General features: G+C 40.7%; 2 protein-coding genes across 5 annotated transcripts; one reads left to right on the top strand and one right to left on the bottom strand.

Moving 5' to 3' along the window:
• The first annotated feature begins 1,341 nt into the window (after positions 1-1,341).
• Positions 1,342-7,114, top strand: FFAR4 (free fatty acid receptor 4). 2 transcript variants are annotated; one of them, XM_030488981.1, is made up of 3 exons: positions 1,342-1,795; positions 2,681-2,803; positions 6,605-7,114. In XM_030488981.1, exons 1-3 carry the CDS (start codon positions 1,361-1,363, stop codon positions 7,010-7,012), a joined length of 966 nt encoding a protein of 321 aa, XP_030344841.1. In that variant the 5' UTR covers positions 1,342-1,360; the 3' UTR covers positions 7,013-7,114. The 2 variants fall into 2 exon arrangements, with proteins under 2 accessions (XP_030344841.1, XP_030344840.1); XM_030488980.1 differs by having other exon boundaries at positions 1,342-1,891; positions 2,675-2,803.
• A 936-nt stretch (positions 7,115-8,050) lies between these two features.
• RBP4 (retinol binding protein 4) lies at positions 8,051-15,385 on the bottom strand. 3 transcript variants are annotated; one of them, XM_030488983.1, is made up of 6 exons: positions 15,195-15,385; positions 14,941-15,076; positions 14,183-14,319; positions 13,913-14,019; positions 12,059-12,271; positions 8,051-8,259 (listed from the first exon to the last, which is right to left on the bottom strand). In XM_030488983.1, exons 1-6 carry the CDS (start codon positions 15,368-15,370, stop codon positions 8,246-8,248), a joined length of 783 nt encoding a protein of 260 aa, XP_030344843.1. In that variant the 5' UTR covers positions 15,371-15,385; the 3' UTR covers positions 8,051-8,245. The 3 variants fall into 3 exon arrangements, with proteins under 3 accessions (XP_030344843.1, XP_030344844.1, XP_030344845.1); XM_030488984.1 differs by having other exon boundaries at positions 15,249-15,385; XM_030488985.1 differs by having other exon boundaries at positions 15,245-15,321.
• Positions 15,386-15,651: the final 266 nt, after the last annotated feature.

Raw genomic sequence — 15,651 nt, 5'->3', positions numbered from 1 at the left:
ATCAGCAGGAATTAGTAGGAGCATCTCATCCACCTGTTCAAACTGCCCTGACAACTCCCTGTTTGATGAGACAGCACAGACAGTTAGAACCACTTATAGCTCAAGAGAAAACATGCTAATTAAAATCAATTCTGCTCTGGCAAGGACATGGGAAGCGGTCCAGGAAAGATCTCACTCTTGTCAATCCTCATTAGGAGATTGTTTCTGGAATCTCCCTAATCTGGAATCCCCACTAATGCCATTGCGTAAGTGGGTGATGGCTGGGTCACACCCAGGGTACGTGGAAGCACCGCCTGATCACCTGGTCCCATTGGCACAATGGTTTGGAACAACTCTCACCTAATCAAAAGATGTAGCTCCATACGGCCAAGCCTGTAACTTCACCTTTAAGCACCTGCTCTGGCACCAAGTCAAATAAATTCATCCAGAGCTGCCTAAAGTTGTGCAGCTGTTTACATACTTCGCGAAAACATGAGACATTATCTGCCAGTCTGTGACGATTTATGTGCTTTGCTTCCAGATCATTTCCGAATCATCTGGAGTGAAGAGTGTAAGCAGAAAGGCCTACTTTCATTCACAATTTGAGCAAGTGCTTTCAGGAATTGTCCAGAGGAAAGATGGTTATTTTCTAGGTAAGTCTTAATTTACCAGACTTCTTCAGCAAGAACCCATAACACAGGCAGGTAACACTCTGCATCAGCTTAGTAAACAGATCCCAAAAATCAAGACAGTGGCACTTTGGCACTTCCCCTCCATGCCAGACCACGGTTAGCACAAGCAATACACAGGCCTGCTGTTTCAAAAAGCCACTGTCAAGAGATGAGGAGATGGATAAATTCCTGATTTTTACCTCAGAGCAGTGCTGGTTATCCCAGGCTCCCAAGAAGAGCTCTCGGAGTGGTCTGACAGCCATCCCTCTCTTTTAAGCCATGTAGAGACCCCAGCGCAGGGAGCAGGCTGGCTGGGCCTGGGTCACCAGTGCCCCAGGAACTGGCCTGTAGAGCAGAGCAGGGCTGGCTCTGGAGAACGTGACCAGGCCTGGGCCCCTCAGCATGGAGGTGCCAAAGTCCCGCTCACCCCTTCCTGCCTCCCCACACACCGCCTTTGTGTGAGCCGCACCGTGTTTGCCCTCCCACTTCCTTGTTCCACACTGGTGCAAGGGCCATAAACCACCTGGCTGCACTGCCGAGTCCTCAGCAGCACGGGCAGGAGGAAGAGGAGGGAGGGGGATGGCGGCCAGCCCCCTGCTCTGTGCCGGGAGGACACCCCGAGTGCCACCGTGGTGGCTGGGAGCACAGCCCTTCCCCTAGGGCTGGCACCGCTGCCTCCGGTGGGTCCCTCATGCCCTCTGGCCACCCTCATGCCAGGGTCCAGGACTGCAGAAGGGGAGAACAGGTCCTACTTCCATTTCTTCTCAGACTTCAGGGACTACAATGTGACAGCCCTGCGCATTGGCGAGACATCTGCCTTGGCCTTCATCTTCCTGCTGGCTTTGGCGGGAAACATCTGGGGCATCTACCTGCTGGTGCAGCGTCAGCACCGGCTGTCTGCTGCCAACTGCCTCGTCCTCAACCTCTTCTGCGCCGACCTGCTCTTCATCACCGCCATCCCCTTCATCGCAGTCGTGCGCTGGACCGAGTCCTGGGTGCTGGGCGACGTCGTCTGCCACATGCTCTTCTACGTGATGAGCCTCAGCGGCACAGTCGTCATCCTCTCGCTGTCGGCCGTCAGCCTGGAGCGCGTCGTGAGCATCGCCCGGCTGCGGCAAGCCGCCCTCCGCCGCCGCAAGGAGCTGGCCGCCGCCCTCCTCCTCATCTGGGCCTTCGCCGCCCTCGCCACCCTCCCTCTCTGCTGCTTCTTCTCCGTGGTGCGGCTGCCCGCCGCCGGCGAGGTGAGGGCGAGCACCGAGCAGGGCTCGCAGCAGCGAGGCGCTGGGCGGCCGGGCCGGGCCGGGGGAGAGGGGGCGACGGGCGGTGGCAGGAGTCGGGGCAGGGGAGGAGGGTCGCCCGCCCCTGTCAGCGCGGGGAAATGCTTTGGAGAGTGGGCAGCAGTCCGTGCTCCGGGCAGGAGCCGAGGCTCTGCCCGAGGAGCGACCGGCGAGAGACCCCCGCCCGCCGCCGCCGTCCCCTCCCGTCCCGTCGTGTCCCGCTCGCCCGGCGGGCCCTCCCGTTAGGTGGGAAATGGGCATCGGCTGGGCTCCCGTCCCCTAGAGCTCAGGGAATCGGAGATAACCTTTTCAGCACGTTTCCCCCTTACCGAGGGCTCAGCATCTGGAGAGAGCTGCCCAGAATATGCGACAGGTCTGGACAAAACAGGCAAGCACAGATTTTTCTGGTAGTATTGTGAAATACATACAGAATGACACCCAACATGACACTCCAATACATGACCAAGTTTAAGGTCTAGAAGTTTAAATTTTAAAGTTGCTGTTAGCATTTGATATGAAATTTGTGTCAATATTTAGATGGTGGACAACGCATCTATTTGGAATTGTATGGGCTTTTAAGGCCATGAAGTAATACATTAATTGCTCTAAGTAGAATCTTTTCAAAGATTCAAACTAACTCAGGTTAGTTTGCAGCCCTTTTCTCTGTAGACACAGAGGGAGATAAGGACAACTTTGTAGTAAAAATGATGATAAAATGTCAATTTTCTTCTCTATTTTTGTAAACAGGAGAAGCAGATTTGCACCTTGGTTTGGCCCAGCACTGCAGGAGAAATATTTTGGGATGTGACGTTTGCCACTTTTTTCTTTCTGGTACCAGGATTAGTCATTGTCATCAGTTACTCCAAAATCCTACAGGTATGTCTTTCCTTTAAATTTTGTTGTAGAACAAAGGGAAGTAAACTCACTAGTCATCACCATATGGTCATTGAATACAAATATACCCAAAGAGAACAGACATCATTTGCTCAGTGAATGGTAAGTACTGATATAAAATGAGGCACTTCAACCAGTACGTAGTAGCTTACACGTTTCAACTAAGAACATGCTTGAAGAGCACGTTACCAGAAGCCCAACACAAAGTTTGTATTGATTTATGTACAGTATTTAATACACTTCTCCTGTTATGTGCTGTTCATGTTTAAACTGTCAATCTGCTGAATGCTGAAAGAGTCAAGCATTTGAAGTAATGAAAAACTAGATTTTGCTTTCCTTGAGCCTAAACTCCAGAGTTACAAGGGATTTGTAAGAAAGCAAAGAAAGGCAGGACTAGGTAAAAATCCATCCCCTTTTAGGTCTGCTGATCTTCTGCATGTATTTTTAGAACACAGATCTCATTAGAATATACTTATTCCTCCACAATTTCAAACTTTGCAAACAAAAAACCATAAACAATCTGCTTCCACTTTCTGAGTGGATGTTGTTTAACTGCTGAAATGTAGGCCAAGACACCAAGCACCACAGAATTTTAATCTAACTAGTAACAATTTTAATCTCATCTAGCAAGCACGATGTTAGTTACCTGAATTCCTTTTAAAACATCTGATTTCCTCTTCCTCTTCCAAAAACAGAGTGAGAAAGAGCTAGAAATCTTCAAACTGGGAGTTGCAATGCCTAATCTTTAGTAACTACCCCTAAAAGATTCTTGATTACTGTATTAGATAATCGAACTTCTCCTGGTATATATATAAGGCAAATAACAGGTTTTGGAAAGGAACCATGAAATACACAGATTATTGAGCAGGGAATTAACTGATGAAATGCTGAGCACCAAGGGGCAGTGGGTACATGCACCAGAGCAGCACTCCATGTTTCAGTGAACATAGGACTGAGAATCTGGGCTCTGCATGTGCTTGCCTCTTGATCAGGCTTACATTTGTAGTCAAAATCATCAGCTTTTAGTTTCTGTACATGCTGGAAACTCATTATAACCTAGAGGCAAATGCATTAGGTAAAGCACCTGCCTTTTGCAACCTCATTATTTGCTGTAGGGAAAGAAGATACAGAATTCAGTGGGGAGTCTGAGCCCTTGGAGACCACCGCAGAAAACTGCAGGCCAAGGAACATCACAGTCCTTGGGCTGGAATGGTGTTCCTCTTGTCCTTGCAGATGCCAGATTACAACAAGTAAATTTAGGAAACAAAATGGCATGTAGGGAACTAGAAGCCTGAAAAAGTGTTTGGAATACTGGATTACAAGACAGCTCCATACTGCCATGGTCACGTTTCTTTCCCAACTTGATAACACAGATGATAAGATGAGCTACTGTTTCTCCTGAACTGAAAAAATAATGAGCCCGTAGCAGGATCCCATCTGTTAGAATTGAATCTGCTCTCTCACACAGCTCTCCAGGAAGCAGCCAGAACTCAGCTGGAGAATGTCTTAATCCCCAAGTCATTCCCAGGGGCAGATTCACTCTCACCTCATGAGAACGCTCTGTGATGCCAGTGAGCACAGAGTACAATGCTCAGTGTTGCTGGAAGCAGTTCAGAGCACACATGTATTCAGGTAACACAGCATCTGTGATGATAATGATTCAGTACAGATATAAGACCTCCAATTTGTTAACAAATATACTCTACAAATGTATACTTCACAATTTAATCTGAAACTGAGTATTATTTTTATGTAACACTTCCTAGAGCACTGGTAAAAGTGTCAGATTAGAAGCCATGATTTGTAGTTAGGTTATTTGGTTTTGCACTGTTCCCCCTCACAGGCAAGACTTACATAAGAGGCTAGAACTAGTAACATTCATGTTCTGGAAGTTACGTACTTGTATGTATCTGACTTCTAAGTTCCTGTTTCTCAGAGTGTGTTCCAGATGCCCACGGTAGGTATCTAGCTTACTTATGATAGGCAGACCAAAAAGGGATCCAAAACATGTAACTGCCAGCCCATTTCAGTTGAGCACTTCCTTATGATTCAGTTGCAGCTTACTGCAATCCTGAGGATTCTTACATTTTTAGCTCTAGGCTGTGCAACTCCAGCAGGAAAGATGGCGGGTACTTATATGGGACAAATACAAACATATCTGATATGGACATTCCGTAGCCGTTTTGAATAGTGGAGGCTGAGCAGGGTACAGAACTTGCTTTTCCCACTTTTGTATTAGAAGGAGGTATTAGTCCTTTGTATTTTGTGAAACCTTCATTCTTACTAAGACAGGTTGGGTGCCCTCTGAGACCAGCTCTTGGATTGGATTGTTTGGACGAGTTAGCCAAGTTAGCCTAGACTGCAAATGGGTACAGCAGCAGATCATCAGCCTAGAATAGTTTTACATGCTGAAAACATAAGAATTCTTTGCCCATTTTGAATTAGAGAAGCAGCTACTCAGACTGTTCCCTTCTCAGGCTCAGCAACTGCTGAGAAGCCCATTTTTGGATCACAGGTTTTGATTTACACACTTGCATTCTCTTGAAATCTTTGGTAAATGTCTAGGTTCTTAATCAATATTTATTCTAGGCCATTGCTCTCTGTGACCAATTCAGAAAACTGCAGAAAGAATGACAAATTGCTCCCTTTATATATATATATAGGTAGATATAACCATTTTGATCCTTACCTGAACCAAGAAGCTACTAAGTATTACTAATATTAGTGTTATCCTTCCACTAGTTACTGCTAAAGGGAATTGTCACACATAAAAGTAGCAGGAAGAATCTTACACCTTCTGACTTTCCTACTTAGACACCAAATTGACCCAGGCTTTTGAAAATTCCCCTTCTTTACCCATGCAGGGGGTAAAATGGCATCTCAATTATTCAGTATAAATGTTTGTATGCTAAATATTTGAATTTTATTTTATTTGCATCAGATATGTTATTGTAACAGACTTGTGCCATGCCAACTTCAGTGAACACAGGGAGGTAGTACACGAGATTTGGAGTTTTCTGCAAGCCATTGGGGTTCAGTATTCTACCTGGTGGCAGATGATTCACCTCCATGAATACTGGATTCCCAAACTACCATAGTCTGTTTTATTACATTGGACTGTACTTTTACAAGAGACATGCTTTCTTAGTGACAAAAAGATCTGTAAGGTTTCAGGTTAGTTCATAGAGAATGATTCTGATTACTGACTGAAAACCTGAAAATTTACACAAAAATAAAGTAAAATCCCATTCACGTTTAAAATGTGTAATGACTTCATTACTGTAATAAATTCATGGTCTGTCTAATACCTACCTTATATCAGCATGGCTGTAAGAGAACTGGATTGTGTTCCTCCTTGTGCATCAACAGGATTGTTACCTATGTTCCAGTTTGCATTTGTGAAAAAAAAATCGATGGGTTTATTTAGATAGAACAAATGAGGTCATAATTTAAAGTTAATGGGATTTCATGAGTAATTAAGGCTCCGTTTTATGCTGAAAAGTATTTATGGTTGGAAAAGAGCCATAAGGACAACAATCAGCCTGACTAATACTGAGGTGAGCTCAGAGCCGGAAGGAAAAAACCCTAGTGAGTACAAAAAAAATGAGTACATCTGAAATTAAACCATTGATAAAAACTAAAAATGGAATTATGAAAGGCCTTTTTGTGGTCAGTTTTCAAAACAGAAACATTATGTGCCAAGATTTACTTTTGCGCTTGTAAAAACGTGTTAATAATTCTCCTAGATTTTAGTGAAAGTTACTTTCTTCTCTTTTACTGCAGATTACAAAAGCATCAAGAAGGAGTTTAAATGCTGGTTTAGCCTACTCAGAAAATCATAAGATTCGTGTTTCCCAGCAAGACTACAAACTATTCCGAACCCTCATTTTGTTGATGATCTCTTTCTTCATCATGTGGAGCCCAATCATAATAATTATTCTTTTAATCTTAGTCCAGAACTACAAACAAGATTTAAGTATTTTGCCATCAGTTTTCTTCTGGATAGTGTTATTCACTTTTACCAACTCTGCTGTCAATCCAATTTTGTATAATGTTGCCCATTTCAGACGTAAATGTCAGGAAATTTTTCTCTGTTGTACAGGGAACATTGTAAGGCATGGGGCTGGTACAGAAACCACTGCAAGAAAAAGTAACCATGAACAACCAAATCTGTTTTTCATTTCCAGATAATTATTTAAAGTTTGAGCTGTGACATATTTGGATATGTCTGTGTTATCCCAAGTTGAATAGGTCACTATGTTATAGCACTATATGCCAGAGAAGGAAAAAAAAGCTAAAATCTGTATTTTTGATTCCTGCAGGTATAATTCTCTTGACTTCACTGCTTTGCCTTAGTAAGATTTGGGCAATTTAATCCAATGGATTGAATTCACCACTTACACTGAAATAGGTAGGAATATGGCAGTGAACTTTGTGTAATTAAACAGTTGAAATAAGTACTTACCAGATTAATTCATTTCCATGAGGGTATATTTTTAGTCAGCATAACTGTCATTAACTTTAATGAAGTTATAGTGAATTTGTATTGAGGGCACCTGATCCATTTTTACTCTTATTTTCTACTAAGTAAGCGAGATTAACTTTCTAGTGAAAATGTACATCCTCAGAAAGTATCTGCTCTTTTATTCAATCCCATTTAAAACAGGCACTTGATTATACACTTAGATAACTGACTGCCTGAACATAGGTTTGAACAGACTGACCAATTTAATGTAGGAAACCAGACGATAAGCATAATTTTGGTAGTATCACCAAGCGAATGACCAATTAGATTCCATCTCAAATTAAAAATATGGACATAATGCCTGCTAGTTTATAAATAAAGAATAAAGAAGTGTTTACTTGTTGTGTGTAAAATAGTTCTTTTAAAAAGATGTATATTTTTAATGGATTCAGTAGGTAAATAATAAAGTTAATAAGTGATATATAGGGTCACTGAAATTTCTTCTTCTTTTCTAAAATGCTATTGGGAATGATTTCCAGTATTTCCTAGAAAAAAAAGATGACATCGTATTGAAAATAAATTAAAATACATTTATTTTGGTTCTTTTTAATTAAAACTCTGAAGTCAGAAATTGAAACTGTTAAAAAAAAGAAAAATTAAATTCTTAATTATCGCCATCTGTCACCAATTCAAAACAGTGCATTAAGATAATGGTCTACTAATAAAACCAATGTCTCCATATGTACAGATTTGCATACAAACAATTTGAATCCCCTGTAATCCAAGTTTATTAAAATGTTTCATTGGTTTATTAACAAGGTGAGCTACACAGCTCAGATAAATATACTCAAAATCTAAATTAAGCCATTTAAAAGGTTTTCAAGAGAACACTCGATCAAAGTGTTAACTTTACATCCATGGTGCTGTTGCATGGTTTCTTTCCATAGTTTTGGATCCCCTTAAGAGCAAAATCCTGAAAAACACAAAAAAGAAAATTTTGGTTCTCAGGCACACTAGACAAAACTAAAATATACAAACTTTCACCAAATTTAAAAGGCATACATATCTACTTTCTTTAAAATGCTCTTGAGTCCAGCAGGCTGTTACGTGTAATTATAATGCCATTATCTTGCTCTGCAGTTCATTAATTTCAAAGAATTTCCAAGCCAGAACAAAACAGGAATTTTCCCAATCTCTTACACCTGTCCTGAGCATTTTAATACTTTGGCAAATAAGGGACTGGATAGATCAGTGATAAAAAAGTCATTTATTTACTTTAACAAGCTTCAAATTATTTGCCTTTTAAAAATTATTAATTTAAGGATGTCTTTCAACAAAGTAAGATGCTCCTGACCTCCAAAACTTCTAATGGCAATAGTAAATTAGCTGAGGTAATATACCAAAGTTTAATTCACAATTTTTGCTCTAGCAAATGCTAACAGCAAATTCAGCTTACAGTTCTACTGACATGACTTCATATTGTGTTTATAAGTAGTCCCACTGTGATACCCACACTCACATTTGTATAACTCAGAGCAACCTCAGCTATTAGTTTGAGACACTAAGCATATCATAGCTTGATCCATACTTCAAAAGGAGCTACCATCAGAAATACAATGTAAATTACAATCAAAAAACTCATCATTTTGTAAGCTTTTGCCTTAAAAAGCCACTATAGAAAGAACAGGTATTTTGGATCTTTTTCTTTTCCCTATCAAGGTAAGTTTTGCACATCTACTTGGTTTTTTGGGGAAATTAAGTCCTTTGAGTACAGCATTCATTTAAAAAGCTAATGAAAAATTGGGAGGGGACGGGGAATTAGCTTCAAGACACTGAATATGCACAGTTAAAGACAGATACAAGCCTATTCTTGCAGCATCTATTAAGGTCAGTCAGAATTTTACCACAGTAACAACGGAAAGCAGGTCAGTACAGACAATTGAAGTTGGCTTTTTTTGTATCTAATTGTACTAATTCTGTATCTTTTAATAGCAGAATGAAAACTAAAGTACCAGGGCTTCCTAAGGAATTCAGTGAATTTTATGAGTTTCAGATATAAAATTTCAATAAAGGTTTTTTTCAGTTTAGCTCACGATCATTCTCTCATTCCCAAATGTTCTTGCTTTGCAGAAACTTTGGCTTAATGATAGTGGAGAATTCAGAATCAACTAACACTATGGTAATTACAGGTCCTGATCACAGTAAGGGAAAAACGCAAATTGCTGGTTTTAACTTTAATCTTTGGTGCTGGGCTCATAAAGACAAACTCAACAAAAAGTAGACAGCATTAAGGACCTAGGCTACTATTTTTCATTTAAAACCAGTAACATTTAACATCTAAATATAGATTAGGATAGCAGACAAAGAACACAGCACTCAGCGCAGCTTGGCAGATTTGGTATTTCCATAACAAACTAGAGGCAGCATGATCAACTTTTAAGGTTAGCAAGTCAAAGAACATTTAGGACTGAACTTTCAAAAGACATTCTGAACTTTTACTTTTAAATTACGCTATTGCTTCTATATCCTGTGGAGAAAAAAAATACAAGCATTCTGTTATATAGAAGTTCTGAGATATTCTAACAAGTAATATCACAAATTATGAATAAATCAACATATTGAGTTTTTCTTCTCAGTTTATGCTTGCAAAGATTGGCAATACATTTATTGTCTTGCAAGCCTTGTATAGTGCAGAAATAATAGAAAAAACAGATTCCACTACGCTGAATCAGGCCAGTACTTGGCCTAGCCCAGTATCCTGATTTTTACAGTGGGATTTTTTTCTCTGGGTCTGGCAGAAATGCAAGGAACCACCATAACACACACCTCTCAAAGTCACAGCACAACATCTGTATATCTATACTTTATCTTAGATTTAATACAGAAACAACCCTAATCATCTCATTATTTTGTTTTCTCATCTTCAGAAATTTTTATTCTCACTGTACTTCATTTGAAGAGCAGTGAATGTGGCATGCAAAACAAGAAAGTATCAATTTATATAACAACATGGTCTCTTTTCTATCCTACCCTTTATGCAATCAATAGATATCATTCACAAAAGCCAATTTCATTTGCATTTATAATGTCTCTTAGTCTTGAGTGCCTTAAATCTCATCTGTCTTTTATACTGTCTCCAAATTCTCATTCAAGACAAAAGTTTTGTTTCCATTGTTGTCAAGCACTTTTTCCAGGTCACTAATCAGTATTCTAAACACCACCCACCTTCGCAGATCTTTCAGGCACCCTGTTATCAGCATACCTACTTTACAACATGGCAATATATTACTCTTTGTTTATAGAGCAGATGAACAGGTAATAGAGACACAAGATCTGACTGTGCTCATCTGTTCTGACTTTCTTTATAATACACAAAAGTTCCTTCAGTCAATTCCAGTTTATTCTAACATGTCATTTAGAAAAGCCTTTAATCTTGATTTACAGATTTCAGTGATGAAGAACATACAACAGCTCTTGGTAAACTGTTCCAAAGGTTAATGACCTTTGGAGTTAAACAAATGGCTATTTATTTCTGCTCTGAATGTGTCCAGTTTAAAGTTCCATCTATTTTAATTTATTATTCCTATGTTTGCAAGTCCTTTATTATCCAATTCTCATTGTTTGTGTGGGCAAGCATAGACTTTGCTCAGGTCAGCCTTTAACCTCTTTCTGATGAGAAAAGATCAAGGTCTTTGAAGTCCTCACTAGAGGACACATTTTAGAAATTTTCAATCATTTTCTCTGCTCTTCTCTGAAGCTTCTAACTCAAACTCAGTATCCTTTCCTGGGGAAACATATATATCCTGTGGTATAAAGCACAACAGTCTCATATGAGTCTTTAAATTCACCTTTTGCATCCTTGGTTTATGAATCCAAGGATGAATCTTTTGGCCCCAGCATTACACTGGGAGTTCACATTCAGCTGATTCACCAGTCAAGTCTTCTGTAGATACCATGTTTTCCAGAATGCTTAGGTGGGGAGGTGGGGATGGGTACACTACTGTTTTATTTGTCCTAAATATTATGATCTGTTTTCTTCATTCTTCACTATTCTTCATTCTGGGTGTAATCTTTATCAGTAAGTATATTAAGTTTTCTTTTGGATCATCAATTAAAGTAGCATAAATTACTATTTGGCCTTCTCTAATATACTTGAGCAGAAGTGAGCTAACCTGTATCCTTCCCTGTGTTGCAAGCTCAGCCTAACTATATGATTCAAGATAGGATCATACTACCAGCATGAGGGCTATGTCCCTCTTCCACCACTCTTTGTGAAACAGTTGGCATGAGGATCTGTGAGAAAGCGTCTGCTATAAGGTACCCTTTCCAAGACATCTGATTTTCCTTAAAATCTTTTTATGGAGAATTTTTCAAAGAAGTTTTTGAAAATACATTCTATTCTCTTAACAACTATTTTGTTGAGAAAGACAAAGAGTTCTGATCAAAGAGACACAACTTCTTTTTACAGCAACTACGAAGTTTATCCTTACTATGTTTACTCATACTACATTGATATAATTGTTTTACAACTTCCTCTAATTATTGTTTCAGCTGATGTGATATGCTGCATAAAAAGCTACACACCTTAGCTCTCCTCCAGATAAGGGAAGAAAAAGTTGGAAATAACTTACTACAAGTTCCAGTTTTCAAAAGACGATATTACAGCCACTGACTAAAAGACTTAATGTATTTGCTTGCTAATGAGCAAGCTACTCCCAGTGCTTTAGTCATCAAACCATGAAATAATATTCTTCAGAAAAAAATGTTCTTACCATTATGAACAATAACTCTGTATTTTCTGTCCAAGCAGAGGTCTTTCTGCCTTTGTCTGACAATTTTCTGTGCCTCTGGAGGCAATCCCTTGGGGTCCCGGGAGAACACAAAGGAATAGCTATCAGCACAACTGCCATCTTCATTCAGCTGGCGGCAGGAGTAATGAAGAGCATATGTATCATAATCTGTGTCCACTACCCAGTGATCATCATCTGGAAGGAATCATAGTAAAGAAATAAAGGTGTTAGAGGCACAAGTAATATTTAGTAGAACTAAAGAGATTGCTGCCATAACTCTAAAGAAAATAATACAATGAAAATGGCTATAAGTGATAAAAGATAAGCTCTTAGTTTATTCTGTGTCCAGTAGTTAATCCCACGTTTTGGGGGGAGTTTTCCTTTTTATAAATAAAATAAGCATATTTATCAGGGACAGTGATGGAGAAAAGAGAACATGGTTGGCTGCTCCTCTAACATGGGCTCAGAACAAGAGCAGCATGAAGAAGTGCTAATAAATGCCTTGTAAATCCATGCCTGAACATCATTATAAAATGTAGCAACAAAGAAAAAAAGGGATCATGTATGACAGTAGCTATCATGAAGTACAAATTAAGTTTTCTTATTTTAACCAAAAAAGGAGAACAGTCAGACAAAAAAATAGTTAAAAAAGCGAATAGAGAAGCTAAATGTACTCCTGGTCATGCTAGCCATGCTCCAGATTACTCAAAACCATAACTATTTTCCTACCAAGGATGTTACTTACACTGTGTTTTTACGGAAAAATATTATCATGCAGTTTCCATGTGTGTTAGAAGTGTATTTGCTAAAAGCTCTATCTTAAACCCTCTTCTCAAAACATAGTGACAATTTCAGGAAATTCTTAACTATTTAGCTAGGTAATCTCATAAATAGCTGGTCACAGAGACACCCTGTGCTAACAGAAGTGAACCTGAGTGTTTGCAGTAAAAAGCGTCATCTCTACACTTTCCTTTCCTGGAGCAAAACATCCTCCTTTGTGCTATGTCTGTGCTGGTGAAGGCAATACTGCACGTTCTCTTTCTCATTTCTCCTGTGGGTGGGGGCCACAGTTTTTAGAAAGGTAGAATCTGGGGTCAGCCAGCAACCTGATTTATCCATGAAAACATGATTCAGCAGCATGCTGTGAGGAGATTCGGCAACAGTTCAAAAGCAATTGGCATCCAAAGCATTCTTTGTAACTGTGTCTTTGGAGAGAACAGACCTCAAATCACTTCCAAATTCCACCTGCTTCTCTTGGAAACAACCCGTGGAAATGTCTTGAGCTACAAGTGTCTGAATCTGTACTTGGCTCAATAAACTAATTTTGCCCAGGGTGTGACAGATGACAGAAAAATATGAATGTATGTATACTGGATCATATTTGTTTCTTAAAACAGATAAATCTCTACATTTGCAAATATGAAACCAAGCAAAATAACAGTTGCAAAATCTTCTGCCCTGCTCAGCCAAGTCTGATGTTAGGCTCTTCAGAGAGAACAGAAGCATCCAGTAACTAAGTTCTGAACTAAAACAAGACTTAAAATACTTTATCTGCCTTTCACTTCTTTCCAAACAGCGACCTTTGATTATATTGTTGGGTAACAAACAGAAGAAATACAAAGTTATACAAAGGCCTGGTCTTCACTTGTTTAAAGAAAGCCAACCAGCTGTCCCATATGAAAAATAGTGATTACCTTGTTCACATTAAGGCTTTGCTGTATGATAGTTGTTACATGTTTTAAGTGTGTCTGAGAAGTCCAAACCTATTTTTCCTTTCCCCAGGATGGACATACAACATAACTAGTTGTTCTGCATCTTCTACAGCTAAGTACTCACTTCCTTTCTGCAGGAAAGAGGCAACACCCCAGTACTTCATCTTGAACTTGGCAGGATCCTCTGTGTCAGTGAAAGAGCCAATCATGTCAGCACAGACATCCCAATTACTGTGGCCAGAGAAAAAGGATACATCACAATCAAACCTAACAGCACAAATTCGGTGTGACTGTATGACTAACTACCACAGGGATAGCAGGTAGGATTAGAGAACCAGTAAGCAAAGCAGAAGTGAAGTGAAATGGAACAAGAGGAAGACTGCAAACAGCTTACTTGAAGAGTCTGACTCTGCCCTTTGCAGTGGCAGTCATTTGTCCGTTCTCATCTATGGTGAACTCAGCTACCACATTGTCCTGCAGAAACAGCCCCTCGGGATCTTTTTTTGCCATGGCATACCAGATGCCGCTGTACTGTAAGGAAGAAAGGTTGTAGTTAGACCTAGAAGTATGGAAAACATTACAGACATTACATACTAGGGGGGATTACAGAGGGGAGGACATGCAGATACTTGACACCATGCTTCAAAGCTGTACCTAAGAAACAAGTCTAGCTGTTGCAGCAGCATAAACCCACCAACATCTCCTAATGCAGCCAGGGATAGCGAAAGAATTGACTCTTTTTGTATGTTATTTGTACCTGCAGTTCTCCAGTATTTCGAATACAAAATTTGGTGGGAAGAGGATAAGAACTGACAGATCTTGATAGATCTATGTATAGATGATTTTTCCTTGCAATGATGTCTGAAAACACCAGAGAATTAATTTTTCATAGAAACGACCAAGTCGCTACACTCCTTTTGTTACAGTTTGAGACCAGTCTGCTAAACCTCAGTTTCTGCAGTATTCCTTATCAGATGCATCAGGACCCAGCACCTGCGGAGGTGTGGGCAACATCACGCGCTTCTGCTGTTTTGCAGTCTGTGACTTTGAGTAAAAATGTGAACACACTGATGCTACTGAATGCAAGATTTTGTAGCCTGGGAAGAGGAGCTAGGCAAGACATCACAGATCCAGGAGACAAAGAAGATTTACCCTGTTCTTGTCGAAGTTCTCCTTGACTTTGAAGCTGCTTACTCGGCAGTCCCGCTGTGCTGTGCTGCTGCCTAGCAAGGCCAGTGCCAACAGGAGCAGCCAGGGCAAAGCTCTCTCTGTATGGGCCATCCCGTCCCTGCAGCAACAGCAAACAGAGAATACCATCAGAAACAGACTCTGCCACACAAGTGAGGAAGGGAGGAAGGCTGCCCTGACAGGTCCCCAGGCATTATGCAGCTTTCCCTGATGCATGCACAGGCAAGGCACCTGGTTGTCCCCAGCCCACCACAGTAGGGTCCCTTGCAGACAGTGCTGGTCCCTGTAGCCTCTTGAGAGCCCAAGTGTTGATGGCAGTGGCGGGGCGCCCAGACAGGGAATGCTTTATGTAGTCCTGGGGCTTTCGCAACCCCCCGAGGTACAAAGCCAGCATTGGAGGGGGAGCAGAGAGGAGGGTTGGTGCATGCTGCAGGCATGCAGAGTCTCTTCATAACAACATCTTGCGTAACACCAATGGGCTCAGGTGGTCTTTAACCCCGACCCTCAGCCAAACAGGCACTAGGAACAAACGCCTCTCTTTGATTTTCCTAAGCCAGAGGCAGAGCTCGCACCTGAGAGAAGGGGTGTGCACATGTGCGGGGAGAACAAAGGAAGAGAGGTACTCCATCTCTGCATGGGGTAGAGTTAGCTGCCTCCACCTCCTATGTGATTTTA

The sequence above is a fragment of the Strigops habroptila genome, chromosome 5 (assembly GCF_004027225.2).
Source record: "Strigops habroptila isolate Jane chromosome 5, bStrHab1.2.pri, whole genome shotgun sequence".
In the NCBI taxonomy this organism is placed as follows: Eukaryota; Metazoa; Chordata; class Aves; order Psittaciformes; family Psittacidae; genus Strigops; species Strigops habroptila.
The sequence above is the reverse complement of the archived record's forward strand: the minus strand, read 5'-3'. Positions and strand labels throughout refer to the sequence as shown.